This window comes from Sycon ciliatum, chromosome 6, assembly GCF_964019385.1.
Source record: "Sycon ciliatum chromosome 6, ocSycCili1.1, whole genome shotgun sequence".
Classification (NCBI taxonomy): Eukaryota; Metazoa; Porifera; class Calcarea; order Leucosolenida; family Sycettidae; genus Sycon; species Sycon ciliatum.
Genome location: NC_088648.1, coordinates 21,887,149 through 21,906,725, shown reverse-complemented (window position 1 = coordinate 21,906,725; position 19,577 = coordinate 21,887,149). Strand labels below are relative to the sequence as shown.

General features: G+C 45.8%; 1 protein-coding gene across 1 annotated transcript; it reads left to right on the top strand.

The window, feature by feature from the left end:
* Window positions 1–439: 439 nt before the first annotated feature.
* On the top strand, window positions 440–16,779 carry LOC135819685 (cadherin EGF LAG seven-pass G-type receptor 2-like). The gene is made up of 12 exons (XM_065332939.1): window positions 440–666; window positions 2,751–2,942; window positions 3,657–4,063; window positions 4,975–5,166; window positions 5,677–5,837; window positions 6,440–6,905; window positions 8,731–8,785; window positions 9,885–9,982; window positions 11,144–11,253; window positions 12,775–13,037; window positions 14,179–14,248; window positions 15,164–16,779. The coding sequence occupies exons 1-12, from the start codon at window positions 573–575 to the stop codon at window positions 16,326–16,328; spliced, it is 3,273 nt and encodes a 1,090-aa protein (XP_065189011.1). The 5' UTR covers window positions 440–572; the 3' UTR covers window positions 16,329–16,779.
* Window positions 16,780–19,577: the final 2,798 nt, after the last annotated feature.

Sequence of the window (19,577 nt, the reverse complement as noted above, 5' to 3'; positions counted from 1 at the left end):
AAAAGTACATTGGGATGAAGTAGTCGTGAGAAATGTACTCTTTTCACCGTGCATTTCAGTGTACCTATTAAACACTGATGTTATCAACGTTATGGTCCATGGTTTCATGCTGCGAAATTTCAGGGCAACACAACCAGAGGCGAGCGGTGCGTTTTTCCAGGAAAGCACACTGCCAGGAGAAGATAAAACACAATGTCATACAGTGGAATCTGACTTGAGATTTTTGCATATAATTATCTGTGGGTCTTTTCTCTTTCTCTCTCTCACTCTCTCTCTCTCTCTCTCTCTCTCTCTCTCTCTCTCTCTCTCTCTCTCTCTCTCTCTCTCTCTCTCTCTCTCTCTCTCTCTCTCTCTCTCTCTCTCTCTCTCTCTCTCTCTGTCTCTCTCTCTCTCTCTCTATCTCTCTCTCTCTCTTTATTTTTTATTGGCATTCAGACGCAGTGTCGAAATGCATCAAGGGTGGACTGGCGACTTGCCACGCACAAGACCATGATGTCTGTGTCAAATCATCTCACACGGACTGCTTCCAGCTGAACATCACCTGCTTAGAGGAATCCAACGTGACTGCAGAGATGATAGCTGCACACTGCCAAGTTCCTGTCAGCATATTGGGATCATCATCTTGTATCTCCGACTGCATCTCAACATATGCATATGCAACAAATGGTAAATTGAAGTGTGACATCTACAAAGTTACTGTGTTCCACAATGTTTGACCTTGGTGAAATACGATCTTTTTCGAACAAATGTCAGGTGAAGTGTATTATGCATATTGATGTTGACATAGGCATGTAGAAAAAAGGACGCAAGACTGCAAAATTCAGTGACATTTGCACCCCCATTCCCAAACCATTCTTGTTTGTCACTTTAAAGGCAGGCCTGCTTGAGGGAGAATTCCTAAACAGACCCCGAAAGGGAGAACCCTAAAATAGGCCAATGATAAAGATTGGTATTAGCTGGGTCAATCTTATTATAGATCTGCATAAGGCTGATTTCGTCGAATCACCGAATTCTCAGAATCTCAAAGCAAAAAGGTAAGCAGCCTGCTCCGCCTCAAAGCCTTGAGTAGCCAGAGAATGCTTCGTCCACTCGAGATCCGGTGCAGGTCATCCGAGCATGCGTGTTCTGAGTGATCCTTTTCTAGTTCTGTACTGGACAAACGTGCCTGAAGCGTGTCCCACTATAGAGGTTTTCCACAAAGCCAGCATGCTATGGAAATGTTTACCGCCATCTCTCACTTCTAGGACCTGTCTCCCCGAATTCAAACACTCCCTCTTCCATCATTTATTTTCGCCGATACACTCACTACATTGATGGCATACCAACACCTTGACCTGTGCAATAGCTCTGGTTGCTTCCTTCCTTTCTTTGTTTTCTTTCTTTGTATTGTTGTACTATTTCCCGACTACATGGAATGCCTGGGAGTAGGAGATCACCTCGACAAGCCCATAGCGGCCTCTGGGTAATCCTTTAAATACGATATATACAAAATACAATTATAGGTAGAAAGGAAAAGGACATGGAGTTACAAAAGAGGTCATGCGAATGATTTCCAACTGGGCATAAGTATACATTGTGAGTCAGCAGATGTACTAGCGGACGCTAAGTATGCAGCGCGAGTCGCTAATGCATTTGCATCATTGTGCTGCGAGTCCGCGACTTCAGTAAAGCATCTCAAGAGAGGGATGTATTTCTTCATTGGCTCTCTGAGACAGAGCACTATTCGAGTCAGGGCACTATTTAAATAAGAGAGGAGTGGGATTATATTAACAAGCACGCTCTAGACCTCACGGCAGCTGAATCTTGCCCGAGGATGCAGCCCACTGTCGACAATGAGTGGTGCGTTCCGATACAAGATCAGAGACCATCACCTGCAAAGAGCGTGTTCAAAACTGTCGACCTCCAAACCGCAGCAATTTTCCTAAATTGTTGTCAAATGGGTATGAGCAGATTAGCATTCCGCGCACGCAGACGGCATGCAGGCAGGCATACATCATTAGCATTCCGCGCACACAGACGGCATGCAGACAGGCATACACCACACGAATAAGGCTAGGTTGTGTTGGGTAAGTACTGGTGACGAGGAACTGGTTGGTCTTTGCCGCAAGGTAGGCACGAGCCCGTGAGGCTGCGAGTGCCGCAGAAAGGCAGAAGCCCGGAGGCTGTGATTGCCGCAGGAAGGCAGAAGCCCGGAGGCTGTGATTGCCGCAATGGAAAGGCAGGACCATAAGGCCATAATGCCGCAATAGAAAGGCAGACCAGTTATGAGTGACTCGCCACCAGGTTTATTGTACTTGAAGTAGGAATGATGCAATGTAGTATTAATGGTTAGTGGTGGGATGGTGGGTCAGCAAAAGACAAAGGCATCAGGATGCAAGTCGGGCATGAGCCAAAGCAGAGAAGACTCAAAACTGAGAATGGCAAGGAGATGTGCCACGTTGCGGACTCGGACCCGATCAAAACTGAATTAATTATTGTGATGGCGTACGCATAAATTAATGTGATGCACAGCAGGCGGTCTTGCCGGTCGCGGCAAGGCGCGCTAAACAAGTGCCGCGGCCAGAACCGTAGAGGGCGCTGTTGCGCAGCAGATACGTAGTTGCGAGATGTGCGCCTACGCTAAACTGAATTCATTACATGAATACATCATTAGGCTCGCATCGGGAATGCCAGCTATTGAATATTGTCCTAGGCAGAAATCATGTGAGCGATTCTGTGTGGTATACAATTATAACTTCTGCAATGTGCAGGTTCCTTCACTAATCGGACTCACACCAGTAACTGCAACTCAGTCCTGAAGAGGAGCCAGTGTCTTCGAATTGTCGGTTCCTCCGCTGAACCATGCTCGTCCATGTATTCTGAATGCCGGCGTCTGCAAACTACGACTAACCAAACATCATGTGTAGCAAGGGACGTGCTCGAGAAGTCCTGCAAGAGTTGCAGTAAGAGAAACTTGTAGGATAACATACAAACAATGTAAAACTATTTATGCACATTCAAGGCAAACTCACTCAGCATTAAGTTACCACTCTCAGTTGTGTACCTCTGGCAATCTTCAGCCAATGAAATATTGGCGTGAGAATAATAAAGTAGGCTTTCATTTGCTATGTATTGCATTGATGAGTCCACAAGGAGAAGACAGCACTCTCTTATCCACACATCAGTCTTACTACAGTGGCTATACTAGTGCCATATTGTACATTGTAGATGTATATCTGTTTTGTACTGTAGGTGTAGTTTTCTCACTCTATACGGTTGGCTTGTTTTGCTATGTTTTCACATGCATATCTCATGTAAACTTCATAACTTACTTACTTATTATTATTTATTTAACATCGGAAGCTCAACAGTGCAGCTGCACAAATATGAAGAGGCCGATGCTGAGGTTCGGCCTCTTTTGGCCGATATGCAGTCGGTCTAGTCATGTACCTTTTGGTGCTGCAAGTGAAATACCTGTAGGCATCTGTGACTAGCTTGCACTTTTTTACTGCTAGTATAGGGTGATCAACACTACATAGATCATCTGGAAAACACATTCATTTGTTTGAAATATCCGGAAAAGCTCACTTTAGTCTGTGGTTACAGTCAACCATTTCCTCTTCTGCTGTCTTTTCCATTGTTGTTGCTGTCACCTATTGACTGCCATTGTTACTCAGAACAAGGCCCAGAGGAATTGCCAATGTCGGAGAACTGCCAGAAATGGCTTTGGAAGCATAGGAAATGCTTCACACTGATCAACGCCACATGTGTGACTCTGAACAGCACATGCATGAGGGCCACAGATTTGGGAGTGCACTCCAACTGCTCTCGATACTACAGGAAGCATCTCCTCAGAGCTTCTTGCATACATCGATGTGGCCAGCCAATACTAAACCCTTACTGTATTCAGTCGCAAAGCACGGTTGGCAACTGTGCTGCTCGTCTCACTCTGTCAGAGATGCCTCTTGCCTACAAGAGGGGAGATTGCAGACGCCGAAAGCGGCGACATCAAGTGTCTCTTACCTGCCCGGCAAATCTGACAGATCTCTTTACAAGGACCATAGATGATATCAAGGCAATCCAGGTAAGCTTGTTAATGTGTGCTTAAATCGTGGTAGCGACTTCTTCAGCGATAATGTTATATGAAAGATGGTTGCTCACCACAGTGGAGCTCGCGCTTTTCGGCCGGCTTGGCTTTACACTTAACACGAGGCTGACTCACGACAACGTGTTCCACTTAACACTAGGCTGACTCACGACAACGTGTTCCGCTTAACACTAGGCTGACTCACGACAACGTGTTCCACTTAACACTAGGCTGACTCACGACAACGTGTTCCACTTAACACTAGGCTGACTCACGACAACGTGTTCCACTTAACACTAGGCTGACTCACGAGAACGTGTTCCACTTAACACTAGGCTGACTCACGAGAACGTGTTCCACTTAACACTAGGCTGACTCACGACAACGTGTTCTTGACATAGGTGTAACTAATACACAGGCCCGGCGGAACCGGTCCGGCGGAATCGGTCAGTCACTTTTTGGCCACCAAGGTATGTTTACTGCTGAGGAGGTCATCTGTATACCCTCCATATCTCCATATCTCCGTATCCTAAACAAAGTATGAAAGGCTAGGGTATGGCCGGACCACTCAAAACTGATTCCGCCGGTTCAGATACAAGACATGCCCGGTCATGTCATGTCCCCGGTCAGGCTGTGGAAATTCCATGGTGTTGCAGAGCTCATAGCTGTTTCAAAATTCGGTTCGAGTATTAGCTGCGCACTTGTTTTGTTTTGTATATGGTCCTTGCTTTGTGGAGTCCGATGTATTATTTTAAAAGGTCTAGTGTACGTATAAGTATGGCATGATGTGTGACACGTATGGTATGTGGTGCATGCAAGAGTATGTGTTATCAGAGTGTGAGAACCTGCTTCTGTCTGCAGCATGTCAATACCCTGGTACATTTCACTTTGTATTGATCTGCCTCCAGGATATAGAGAACATATCAACCCAAGCTGCCATGATGTCCAGAGCAGCCATCGCACTACACCAGAGTGAGTTTATGAATCAAGCCGAATTGGATTGCGCATTGAGTCATCTTCTGAAGTCAATCAAAAAAACATTTGGCAACAGATGCAGATGGCAAGGCCGCTTGATATTTGCAGAGAGCGAGGAAATAATGGTAAGCAACAATAGGTGAACTCTTGTTAACTCAAAGGCATAATGGTTTCAGTCGGAGCTTGGCAACATTAGCCATAATGATAAATTTCACCCTTAATAGTGGATGGTGAATTATCACTGTCCACCGAGGAAGCAACATGACAGCATGGTCTAACCAGCTCCAAATCCTGATTTTGTGTAAAAATATCAGAACAATAATTGTACCTCGTACTAGTGAATCTTGAGATGTCACGGGGTGACTGGAATGAATAGATGCAGTGATTCTTTTGTATTGCACTGAGTGTGAGACTGTATGGCGTTGCCATTCATTCAGGAGGTATATGAATATAATCCACCACCAGCAGCGCCGTCTTGGCAAATGTGCAATTTGTTTAGAGAGCCAGAGATTCTTCACACAAGAATGTTATCTGCAACCTAGGGTTCCATCTGTCGAAATTACCCATTTTAGGATAGTAAGGCAGTGTGATGACAGATCGAAACCAAGTTGAAAACTTACCTTTTCTGATTTCAGATAAAAGATTTGACACACAGCTATGCAAATGTGCTAAGCTCAATAGTTGCACGATTGAGTTGCAGGAGGACGAAGCGGAGATGGTGCAGAGAAGGTATAGATTACAGCACCACACTGAAGAGTTCAAACGGAGATGCTGTTGATGGACATCGAATTGCCATGTGAGTAGACTAGTATAGTATTCAGTCATTATAGGTATCGAAAAGGGGCTCTCGAAGCCCCTAAATAGCACCTCAAGCATGAATAAGCATTTCATTTGCTTCTATTCTCCTTTTAGGAGTCCTCAGTGGTGCTGAGTTACCAGACGAAAATATCATACTACACCACTAGAGATAGTGTGGTATGATGATAATTATTTTCTTCTGGTAACTCAGAACCACTGAGGACTCCTAAAAGGAGAATAGAAGCAAATGAAATGCTTATTCATGCTTGAGGAGCTATTTAGGGGCTTCGAGAGCCCCTTTTCGATACCTATAATGACTGTGTTTTAAGTGTTTGACATGAGCGATCCTGGTGTATAAAAGGCTGCAGTGGAATCTGTCAGTACTTTGAAAAGTTCCAATCCTTTCTAGACAATTACCTGGTTAGCAGCCGATCGATCCTATACATCAGATCGTGCAAAAAGATGCCTGGACTCGACTTGACTTTGCGATATATCTGGAAATGAGTTGCTGGCATCCTTCGTCAGGAATCCAGGAGGCAACCTGACACACACACATGCACACATGTTCTGGACTTGTGTCTCTTTCCCACGCTCTTGCAGGGTGCTTGAATCAGGTGAGGATGTCCTGGACAGCATACCACCAGTTGAGAACTCACTCTTGGCAGTATCAACACCACAATTAGCTATGTCAGTTGTCTGTCCACCAGTTTCCGATTCGGTGTTCTCTCTCGATGCCCTGTCTGCTGGAGATGAGGAGGAAATTGAAATGAGCGTTACTGGTGAACAGACCACGAGGCAGGATCGGACATCTCTCCTATCCATCTACATGCCCGTTATCGCTGGAGATGAGAACAGTTTAGCTAGCACGGGCACTGAGGCTGGTGAATGTCCAGTGATTCCAATGCAGTTCATAGTGTTCAAACATCCCGATCTTTTCACAGATGTAGGCATGAGTGATAGTGAGTACGAAGTAGTCACACCAGTTGTCAGTGCTGCGTTTGCCAACACAGCCTCAGCTGCCCTGAACCTCACTGCTACACCCGTCAAAATCGTCTTCAACATCAAGGTGAGTGGCAATGGGTTCATACACGGGTCAGAAATTGGTCTGCATGGGAATTATGTACACTAAATAGTATCATCCTCTTGGACTGTTAGCATGCAGTGTGGCTGGCTCGGCCGTGTGCAAAGCTACGACTGTTAGCATGCAGTGTGGCTGGCTCTGCCTTTGCAAAGCTACGACTGTTAGCATGCAGTGTGGCTGGCTCGGCCGTGTGCAAACCTACGACTGTTAGCATGCAGTGTGGCTGGCTCTGCCTTTGCAAAGCTACGACTGTTAGCATGCAGTGTGGCTGGCTCGGCCTTTGCAAAGCTACGACTGTTAGCATGCAGTGTGGCTGGCTCGGCCTTTGCAAACCTACGACTGTTAGCATGCAGTGTGGCTGGCTCGGCCTTTGCAAACCTACCACTCCAAGAAATGTACAGTAAACCCTGTGACTAACGACCACCCCTTGGGGCCAGAGAGAGCGGTCTTTAGTGGCAGGTGGTCCTTAGTTAGAGGTTTGCACCGCATAACCATATGAATGTGAGACCATCCGTGCCTGGCGAAGTCGTCTTTAGTGCCAGGCTGGTTGCTAGCCACGGTGGTCTTTAGTTACAGGTTTTACTGTAGTAGCAGGCTGGTTGCTAGCCACGGTGGTCTTTAGTTACAGGTTTTACTGTAGTAGCAGGCTGGTTGCTAGCCACGGTGGTCTTTAGCTACAGGTTTTACTGTAGTAGCAGGCTGGTTGCTAACCACGGTGGTCTTTAGTTACAGGTTTTACTGTAGTAGCAGGCTGGTTGCTAGCCACGGTGGTCTTTAGTTACAGGTTTTACTGTAGTAGCAGGCTGGTTGCTAGCCACGGTGGTCTTTAGTTACAGGTTTTACTGTAGTAGCAGGCTGGTGGCTAGCCACGGTGGTCTTTAGTTACAGGTTTTACTGTAGTAGCAGGCTGGTTGCTAGTCACGGTGGTCTTTAGCTACAGGTTTTACTGTAGTAGCAGGCTGGTTGCTAGTCACGGTGGTCTTTAGCTACAGGTTTTACTGTAGTAGCAGGCTGGTTGCTAGTCACGGTGGTCTTTAGCTACAGGTTTTACTGTAGTAGCAGGCTGGTTGCTAGCCACGGTGGTCTTTAGTTACAGGTTTTACTGTAGTAGCAGGCTGGTTGCTAGCCACGGTGGTCTTTAGCTACAGGTTTTACTGTAGTAGCAGGCTGGTTGCTAGCCACGGTGGTCTTTAGCTACAGGTTTTACTGTACATATACCTATGAGTATAAATTTATCATTGGAACTCCATGTTGCTGTAGGTATCTACTGAATGCCGGAAACGATCTATGTCAAATGGGAAACCGGCTCTCTCACCAAGACTACGCAGAGGTAGAGTGAAAACATAAAGAGGGAACAAAGCCTGCTGTCAGTATTTCACTTCTTGTAGTCTTTTGGTCGCTGAGTCAAAAGTTATTTGGTCTGAGAAGCCGAGGTGTTCTCTTTGTCCTCTATTCTCGATCACATGTGTCCACTTGCCATGACTAGGAATGAGTGAGCCAACATTGGAGTAGTTATCGGTAGGTACAAAGACATGGCGACATGGAGTAGCTACTGGAAGTACAGTTGGTCGACGGCGGCTTGCAATAGGGCAAGTATAGACTCTTTTCATCAGTGGAAAGGTGTGCTGTACATGTACACAGTGGAGAGGTGGAATGCCGTTATCACCGTGTGCACTGCGTAACGGACTCAGCCAACCAGTGCTCTCGGCTTGCCGTAGCGCTACACAGCATGATTGTATGTTTGTGCCTGTGTGTCTGCATGTCTGCACGTTTACTTGTCTGCATATCTATCTTTCTGTGCCTATGACAGGGTCTAAATGTTGACTCCAGTGAAGCACTGTGTGCATACTGGAATATCACAGAAAGTAAGTGCTCTTTGACTTCCACATCCCTTGCTTCTTCTTGTGTTGAAGTTTAGTTTATTATTGTATGTGTTCCCTGAAGAAGTCTGTAGCATGATATTAAGAGACTGGTCGGTTGAATATGTGAATGTCCCCCTCCCCCCCCCCCCACCCTCTGGGTCTTTGTGTTGTATTGTATTGTTTATTTACGGATTCTCCAGAGTTAAATGGCCCTCTGTGTCTTTGTATGCATAGATTATAACAAGGGACTGCGTGTATATAGAGATATATATATCTGGCTACAAGCGAGGGTCCCTGGTTCGAGTCCTGGTGGTGGCAGTCAATTTTTTCTTCAGACTTTTCCCGTTTGTCTCTTTCCCTCAAACCAGTTAAGATATATATATATATATATATATACACTCAGACACAAAGGATCTCCAAGTTTCTCAGTGTTGCTACTCTGAGTTTCGTGCAAAAGCACTCTGAAGTTGCCTGAAGAGTGCTTTTGCACGAAACTCAGAGTAGCAACACTGAGAAACTTGGAGATCCTTTGTGTCTGAGTGTATAACCCCGCTCTGTCTTAGGACATTGAGCACTTTTTTGCCGACGCAAGAAATACTTCTATTGTTCTATATATATATATATATATATAATTACTCAATCTGCGGACAGAACTGTTTCGTCCTTTGTGGACTCGTCAGCGCAGCACAGAGGAAATGAGGCCGAACCTGATAGCAATGGAAATAAAAATTTCCAATCAGGCCCGAACGTACCTTGCCATTATATACCAGTATAAAAGCCGAGGCGAAGCTGAAGTTTTTATAACTGGTGTGTATATCTCGATATACACGAGGTCCCTTTGTTATAATATATTTATACCTCTCCATATTCACCGTGTGTGGCCAACTAATGGCTTGTTCCTCGCTGATAACTACTGCTAATTTCCCTTAGTAGTGTATATGGAGATCTATACACCACTAAGGGATGGCATGCCTAAGACTGTGGGTGTATATGGAGTGAGGTATAATGTATTGTATCGTATTGTCTTGGAGAGGGAGAGGGGGGGGGGGGGGCTGTCATCAAATATTGTGTGCAATGCATGTGTGTATTTGCTCATCTTCAGACAAATGGCTGACAAACGGTTGCTGGAGCAGTGATGTGGATAACACACATGTGTCTTGCAAGTGCAATCACCTCAGTAGCTTCGCTCTTTTGAAACCAGTAAGTCTCCAGTGGCGGATTTAGAGGGGGGGGGGGGGCGAAGGGGGCACGTGCCCCCCCCCCCCCCCTTCAGAAGCGCCGACCGACTTTTTTTTTTGCTGATCTCAATTGAAACCGAGCTCGCGCGCACTTCCTGTGTAGATGACAAGGCCCAGTCGCTGTACTGCATGCACTGTACACATTCATGCACTGGTTCACCGGGTCCGTAGATCGATACGCGGTACGCGTGTACTGAACTTGTGAACTGTCAACTCTCGTCGCGTCGATCTGTATTCCGCGATCCGCGATCCGTGCGCACCAGAACTACGGTTTTGGTCTACTGCACTGTACTCGTAGTACGAAAACAAAGACGGTACAAGTGCAAGTACACAGTCCAAAACTTCGCATGGCAATGCGTAGATTTTCCTGCCCTTGCCTTGCAAACTTCACTTGCCTTGGCGTTCCAGAACCTCGTTGTTGTTTTACAGGAGTTCGAAAATGAAGAGAAGGAAGCAACTTTTTTTTACTATACAACTTGAACTAAATAATTACATCAATTCATAAAACATCACAAACATCATAAAACAGGTCTTTTTCCGTTTGGTTGGTACAATTGCTGATTGTTATATTATACCAATAGTGCCCATACATTTACATGTTCGAGTATCACAAAAGTCATTGTAAAAGTAAACTTGTTCCATTGAGCCTGTAGTGTGCCCCCCCCCCCCCCCCTTGTTTCGGATCCTGGATCCGCCACTGGTCTCTGCGTTCTATGCTGTGCTTGAATGTACATCAATGCCCCGAGGGGGGGGGGGGGGGGGGAAGTGGGGTATGCAGCATCCTGTTCAGGGACCGTCCGTCAATACCGATTTTATTTTTCTTTAATTTCTCATGGTGTCCACTCCCACATGCAAGATGCATAGATTTGGAAATGACCTTTCCTGTACTCCTCTTCTGGAAGGGTGTATTGCTGTTTGCTCTTTTGCCTTTCCTGTTACAATTCATACTTGTATTTTTTCATTGCTGCAATTTTAGGTGTCATATCTCTTACTTTGGTTTTCTGTAATAGTTCAATTGTGTTGCTGTGTCTACAAGGATTCCTGATGAGTGTTGTACGAAAACGTTGTTCGAGTCCTAGTTGTTTTCTTTTTTCTTTTCATTCCACTCACTTTTTCTTTCAAGGTTCAGGGCGACACTTTTTACAGGAAGCTGTTCAACATCATCACCTACACCTGTTGCCCACTGTCAATGGCTTGTTTACTGGTCACCATCTTTATAATATTAATATCCAAGTAAGCTCTTTAACCGTTATCATGTGTAAACCATAGTAGTTTGCCTGAGATCGTGAAACGTGGTTTATCATAGCTGAAGAGTGCACGCAAGCTGAGGGGCCAAAGGCACGATAGTCCAGGGGTTCTCGAGACACCAAAAAAAGCAGGAAACACAAGCGGAAGAGAAACCTCCATTTTTAACGAACCACAGGGATTTTCTCTCATCTTAAAATGTCGAAATTTTTAATACCCTTGGCAACTGAAGTGAATAACATAACGTTCGCGTAAAGACTCGGTTAGAGGAAGTTTTCAGCATCCGTAGGAGAGCCACCATACCCAAGATTCTAAAGTGGTGGGCGGTGAGCAGATCAAACCCACCGAGAAAGTGGTCAAAGATCAAGAATCCTCTTCGCTGCATCAACATCGTACACTGGAGTGGAGATCCCGCGAAAATACAAACATGCCTGTCGCGAGTACAGCCATGTGAATTTCAGTTGTCGACGCACAGCAAGGCTTTATAAAACGAAAGCCTGAAACCCCCTGAGTTTCACATATCGTTTTAACTCTAATGAAACCGATCTCCGGGGGAAAGGCTGATGCACTTAGTTCTTCCAAGTGTCTGTATACTGTATAAGTTGAAAAATTCGTCCGGAATTTTATTCCGTCTTTTTCGTCGAAGGAGTTTTCGGACTAAATTAAATGCCGGACTAACGTCATTTTATCCAGCTTTTCGATACATTTTACGGTCCAGGACGAAATTTTCGACAGGACCGACTCCCTTTCTTTGGAGTTGGACAAAATTATTTGACGACGAAATTGTCTGCTTGTACAGTACTAGGGTAGAAACAAAAGTTTGTATGGGGTGCCAGTAAATACATTCTTCGTTCCCAACGCACTGAAGTTGCGTGTGGACACGATTGTACCGATTACATCCTCCCCAGCAAAGCTATAAGAACCCTTGTAGGCTGGTTCCCAGGAACCCAGGTCACAGGAGCTTGTACCCCAGGAGCCTAAGTCCTAGAAGCCTGGGACCTAGAAGCTTTGGCCCTAGGAGCCTGAATCCCAGGAATCTGAATCCCACCTCTCAGAAATTTGACCTTGGTTTTCTTCAGTGTCACTGTCTGAATGATATCATAGTCATGGCACGCATATTTTACCCCATCCCGCTTACTTTTACACAGTGCTTGTCACAGCAACCACAGCGTTCTTTAGAATGGCGGAGTTTTTGGGGTGGAGAGGTGGGGTAAGAGAAAGGGAATTATATCCACAATGGACTCCCCCTCTTTTCGGGGGTCCTGACTCGCTCACTGCAGCCCGGATGATGCTAAACATCAATTCACCCTTTTTAGTTGAAGTGATTAAACAGGTACTCATTGTAAAAAAAAAGAAGAAAAGTTTGCCAGTCTGCTTTAACGCTACATCCGGGGGTACAATTGCATTGACACAACCAACTTAGGACGTTTTATTCGTACAGTCTGCTGCACTCACGGTGCAGCTAAACGAATGACACACTGTCCTGTGGTCTTGTTCTGTGCCGCACAGAAAACTCCGGAAGATGAGGTTAATGAGACTTATTCTACAAATAAACATACCGTCAAGTGCAACAGCTTTCTTGATACCGTTCATGACATCAACGGGCAACGTGGTGGTATGCAAGACAGTGGCCATGTTGCTGCATTTGAGTACACTTTGCACGTTTGCAATGATGGCTGTAGCATGCTCAGAGCTGCACCAGGCCGTTTGCCGCGTCTTTCACAAGAAGAAGAAGAGTAAAGTGAGGAAGTACGCCTGGATCATTGCTATAGGTAAGGAAAGTATCAGAGGCGCCTCTGGGTGGCTATGAAGCCGAGGTCCTAATGAAAAAAAACAGTGAGCCAAGAAAATGGGTTGCTTGTGTTTCATATTGCACATTGTTATTCTTTTGTATTGCCAAGAGGGGCACCTGGCCGGGGATGGCCTATGTACTCCTGCTTGTTCACATGTTTGTTTGTTTGTTTCTTGTGATGCATAACTGGCTGGGCGAATGGCTACAGTGCCGGGGTCCACCTTGCATTGCCAAGAGGAAAATATGAGCCATGTAGTGGCGTTGTAAGCGTGACTGACTGAAGTTGTCAAGAGTGCCACACTATAACTGAAAGTACAACTGCACAGCAGAGCGGTGTACAGTTCCATGGGCACTCGGCTGCAAGCCAAAGAACGTCACATGGCCATCTATAAGTACATCAATACGTCAGAGGATCTTTGAACTTTCCTTTTCCACACACCACGGATAATAGGGCTGGACATTAGCAGAGGCTCTCAGTTGGTACGCCTATGGGCATTCTTGTCCTATCCAGTCACCAGCCCATCCGGGACCCGCCATGTCTGCACCTCCCCATGCATACACACAGTACGTATACACCGTACCGTACATGATTGTATGCTTTCCTTCAATCCTGTTGTCACCAGGATTACATCTGATGCATGTAACGGAAATTTAGTATTTGTGAATTTGCTGTTTGTCTTGCTGAAAACGGTGTCACTGTGAGTTTGTGATGTGTTTCGTTGCGATGCGATGTTTGGGTTGCTATTGGTGCGCTGTAACCTGAATAAATCGTAGAGCATAGCTCATGCTCTTCTTCATTGCGCTTTCCTTCCCCTCTTTGCCCTTTCCGAACCTGAGCCTTCCAAGTTGGAAGGTTGTTGGTTTGCGCATTGGAGAAGTGTTGGAGCTAGTTCACAGGTCGCTGAATGTCTCAGTACTCCTTTGTCAGCTTTGTGCCATTATGTCGCACTTGCTGACTGTATAGGGTTGCGTTGGTGGACAGTTAGTCATAACTCGTAACATTTTGTCCTTCTCCTTTTCTACCATAATTAAGTTGGCTCGCCATCCGAGTTCAAATCGTAGAGAATCATTTTATTTTTATTTGACTGTTTCCACTTTGCTTTGCTTGTGTTTGCACCCAGTTATACCCGTCATGATCGTTGCAATAGCCGCAGGTAGCACTGCAACAAATGCGTATGGTTCCGACACAGAGTAAGGGCTAGATAATGACGACTGCACGTATTGTGTTCTAGCAATGTATCACGAAATGCGTACACACTTTCAATACATTCTCCATAATAGAATGATCATGGTCATGCAGTAACAACATTAAAAGCAGTGGCCAGTGTGTTGCGGCCATCCATCCGCAATGCCTGGCAGCTTAAACTGATATTATTATAAAGCTTTTAATAATCATTTCGGTAACTTCAGTCCATACTGTACTGGGGAAGTGCATAAATATGTATACTCTAATTTCAGAAATTTTCGGTGCTCAATATTTTCGGTATGAGGGCAACAGGCTAGGTTAGGTGAACAGAAATTTTCGGTACAGAGAAGCAGTTCCCTATTGGATTATGATTGTGTGCTGGTGTTTGTTCGGTGTATTGAAATTTTAGGTGTGAAACAGACGCACCGAAAGTACCGAAAATAAAGGTACACCGAAAATTTGTGAAATTACAGTATACCGGTGCTGGTAGACTGCATGTGACTATAGTGATGCTGTAAAACATGTGCCACTACCATATACTGTGGACATTCTGGTTTCCTAAGCAGGAACTTTCAATCCAACTTGAAATTGTTGAGCTTCCATTTATACGAACTTTCACGATTTCAGGCAAGCCCTTGCAGCCGCAAAATTCATATTTTTGTTGACATTGGGAGTGTAGTCCACACGTCAGACTGTAATACTTTGCCATCTGAATTTTGTATGGTCAAATCAGGTGTAACCAGCTTCTCAAAAGCTTTGAAGCATGATCGAAGTTCAGGAAAGATGTCCTAGCTTGTAGGAGTGAAACAACAGCGCAGAGATCTTTTAAAATTGCCTGCCTCGTATGCTAGTACGTATTTGTTTGCACTGCCCATATGTATTGCTTTTGTTTCTCTGCCTTTGTTTGTTATTATCTTCAGATGCTGGTTTGATAGAAGTGATAGTGAGGAGTTCTGGCTCATATCCATTTTAACGTTCCAAGGTCCTATGCTTCTCATTCTATTGCACAATGTTGTTACCGGCATCAAAGTTGTGAGACAAGTAGCCATGCGAGTGAAACGAGAGAATCGTGGCTGGAAGCTGGAACAATGCAAACGTGTGCTGGCCTCCATCACCACCATGTCCGTCATGATGGGTATAATGTGGATCATATTGTGTGTCCTTCAGGTGGATAAACACTTGACAATCCAGATCAGGTTTGTAGTGGTCCAAACAATGCACGGAGTGGCCACGTTTCTCCTGTTCATATTTCGCTCTGCGTCTGTGCGGAAAACCTGGAGAATGTGGCAGAGGAGAAGACGCTCCAGGAAGATGTCCTGCACCAGTGTTACAAGAGGGAGTAGGTCCATGAGCTTGACTTCAACGCGAGCCTCACTGTCATCGACACGCGAGATGTCAGTCTCTGGCAAGAACAGAGCGCAGCAATGGCTGCTTTCAAACTTTTCCTCGGAACGACAATCAGTGTCATCACAAGAACCGTCGCCATGTTTATTGACCAATCACAATGCATGGACATCTTCAACCTCTGTTTTCGAGCCAACAGCAATTGCCACAGCACAGCCAATGATGACAGTTATGGAAGATCCCTTTCCATCAGTACCGCCACCCTCTTCCATGAACCCACCACTAACACCATCAGAACACTCCATGCCGTCAGTTTCCAGCAATTCTAATTTAAGGAGGTCTTCTCCGCCTCCTGAAAGTGCCCAGCAGTACCAACAACGACTTGTTCAGTCAGCCTCTAGAAGAACAACTTTGGTCAGGCAGCCTCGAGATAGCTTGCCAAGTTTCTCCGAGGAAGAAGAAGTAACCATACTGGATGAGGAATCACCAACAAGTACTGGATCTGAAGAAGAAGGTAGATTGTTAGAGGTCAGTGGGACTTGCGGTAACCAGGAGTTGCAGCAAACATGCACGGCCGGAAGCAGCATGGATGACACACATGGATCTTCAGCATCGGAAAATATGAAGCGTATGTGTATGTGGATCGGTTTTAAACCTGCCTTGTTACCCCAGCCACTTCAGTGCATTGCAAATAATGAACTCTTCAACGTTGAGGAATCAAGCACTGCGTGTCAGGTGTAAATGACAGAACAGTTACTGTTTCCAACTCCCGATCATTGCAGGAACAAACCTATCGGGGAATTGGATAGTTTATTGGCAAGTGGAATGGACATCTGTATTGCCAACCTCTTCCACTTTTAACTAGACTCATAGTTGTGTGCAACATTGTGACCAGTATACCATATGGTTGCGTTAACAGCAATCATAATTATATATTCTTGAGATCTCGCCTGTACTCGTTAGCAGTCCCGTCACCATGCTTCATGTGTGCACCTCTGCACATTGCTCTTTGCGTTACCTTCCTTTCAAACTCCATTTGCCAGTTTGTGGTGTTCTATTTTCTCTGGCGTGTCCAGTACACGCCACCAAGCTTCGTTTTCATCAATTGATTTCATGGTGCGGGTATCTGTCTGTGGTCCAACGCTGCACTAATATCTGGGAGATTCTTCATTGCCCAGTGCTTCCAAGTGATGACATCATGTGTTTGTGTGTGTGTGTGTGTGTGTGTGTGAGCGCACACGCGCGTTTGTGTGCGTGTATGTGTGTATGTGCACGCCTGGGTGTGTATAGGTGTGTATGGATGTGTGTGCGTGCAGGTGTGTGTGTGTGTGTGTGCACATGGTGATTGTGTGAGTGTGCACGCCTCAGATCCAGTATCGTTGCTATAAGAGAAAATCTGCGGGTGCATATCCAGTGCATTTGCAGATCTGCGCGCTTCTCTGGAGACGGGCGTATACATGGTATTGGCGTATACATGGTATATGGTGTGTGTGTGCGTGCGTCTGAGTGTGTGTGTGTGTGTGTGTGTGTAACCATACTCTCGCGATTAGAGCCTTCTCTTGAATAGTGCTCTCTCTCTCTCTCTCTCTCTCTCTCTCTCTCTCTCTCTCTCTCTCTCTCTCTCTCTCTCTGTCTCTCTCTCTCTCTCTCTCTCTCTCTCTGTCTCTCTCTGTCTCTCTCTGTCTCTCTCTCTCTCTCTCTCTCTCTCTCTCTCTCTCTCTCTCTCTCTCTCTCTCTCTCTCTCTCTCTCTCTCTCTCTCTCTCTCTCGAAAAGTGGCCCTGTCTCTGAGAGCCAGTGAGAAAACAGATCCGAGTCTCTTGAATAGTGGCCCTGTATCTGAGAGCCAGTGAGAAAGCAGACCTCTCTTGAATAGTGCCCTCCCCAGGCTTGCGATCAAGCGGATGTGTAAGTTTGGTGCTGTTTTGCTAGTGTTCCGAAGTTGTCAATTGCCCTGGTAGATTTGGATCAAAAGCACAATTCTTCTTCTTGCCGTTTCTGTTGAACCAGCCATGATACTACAGTGCAGTAGTAGTTTCGCAAAGTAATTATGTATACAATAAAATTAATGAGGAGGCCGAGGGTTTATGACCAATAAAAACTATTATAAAAACCGAGGTCCCCCGAGGCCGAACCACAGCAGTCTCCGTTGCCTGCAGACTTAGGATAGTTAGTGGGGTCTGCTCGGTTCTGGCATACAGCGCTGTGTTCGAGATTCGTTGTGGGTACGTGATACCAATGATGGTACGTAGTTTCTACTACTAGGATTAAAAATGCCTTTCTTGAATAGTGCCCATCTGTGATAATAATATTCGCGGGATCCGCGTCGGCATCGCTTGAATGTTCAGAAACACACAAACTAGCCTTCGCATCCGCAGGCCACCACTATGCCTTTTCACCTTAGTGCCAATTGCCAATACTGCAATAGTGGCGAGTGCAGACCTCACAAGTGAGCCAGGGGAGAGGAGGTTAGTCTCTCAACCAATCGGGCGTGTAACGGCCCATAACCCTGTAAACTGCATCCTTGTTATTCTCACTCCGATCTGTGAGTACCCAGTTGACCGTGGGTGTCGGTGCAGTTCAACACGCGTAAAAGTCTTTTTTACACGCTCCCTGCTACCAGCGCGGGTCTTGAACTCGGGACCTCATGATTCCCAGGCAGGCCTGCAAACCAATCCATCGGCCATATGCGTTGGGGTGATGAACGTTGAAAGAATAGTGCCCCAGGTCAGCTCAGGGGCACTAATCGCATGAGTACGGTTATTGAACTTCCTTCTACAGCCTAGGTCTACCTGATCTACCCTCGTTAGTACAGTAGACACGGGGGGGGGGGGGGGGGGTAATCGTCATAACGAGTTTCACATGTATCTAGTATCCGGACTTACATGTGTCATTGTGTGACTGCTAAATTATAATGCGTTTCATGTTCGAACGTTCAAGCGTCGTGTGTCTAATAATAATATTTTAAAATGAGTGTTGTCATGTAAAGACGAGGCTCGAGGGTAGACTACGTCTACCCTCGAGCCTCGTCTTTACTAGTAGTCTAGCTCTCTTGTGTGCCTAGTAGATCTACTTAGTAATAGTAGACAGTAGTAGTGGTACCTATCATCCTCTCTCGTGTGCCTCACACACAGCCTGTGCCCCAGTGTGGGAGTGTTGCTGTCACTGTCAGTGCGTGGTGGTTCACTGACACTGCACTGTCTCTGGTGCATGTTCATGTGGGGCAAGGACTTAGCCTAAGGCTAAGGTAGATCTACGCTGCACGCACGACGTGAAGTAGTTGGAGCGCTGTGAACATGGTGAAAGCGGAGGATCTACCTAGCCCTAGGCCTAGTGTGGACGTCTGGTGGCTTTGTGGTCCACTTCCACGCAATGTACGCACAGACGCTTCTTTTTGTGTCGGAATACGATGAAGTAATGGGGGTAACTCTAAAAATGAAGGCTGTGCGTGTACCTGTATCTTTTAGATCTGCACTATGTCACACTATGTGCATGATTGTTGAAAGATGCACATTGTGATATGTCCCCTCGTGACCGCGTAGATCATACTTCAAAAGTAATAACAATGACTTTTGTAAATTGTTGTTTGTGAAAGCATGATTCACCTGCTGCTCACTGTATCTTTGGCTACTACTAATAGTACTATCGTGTCAGTGTTGGACTCAGTCCCTGCTTGTACTTGTGCTTCGTGTTGAACTACAATGCATTACAAGTGAAAATTTCATCAAGTGATGCGTTGCAGTTCGTTTGCATCAAGTGATGCGTTGCAGTTCTCCACCACACCATGGTGTGGTCGAGAAGTGCAACGCATCACTTCTGGGCATCTGCTGACTGTCTCTACAGCTAGCTACAGCCGGTGTACAATGCGGTGAATAATGTAGATCTCTTCGTAGGTGCTGGTTTCGTCCGCCAGCGCAACACGCATAGATCTACACGCGACTGGAACTAACTAAAATACTTACTTCAGTTCTCAACACAGGCCGACCAGGGGA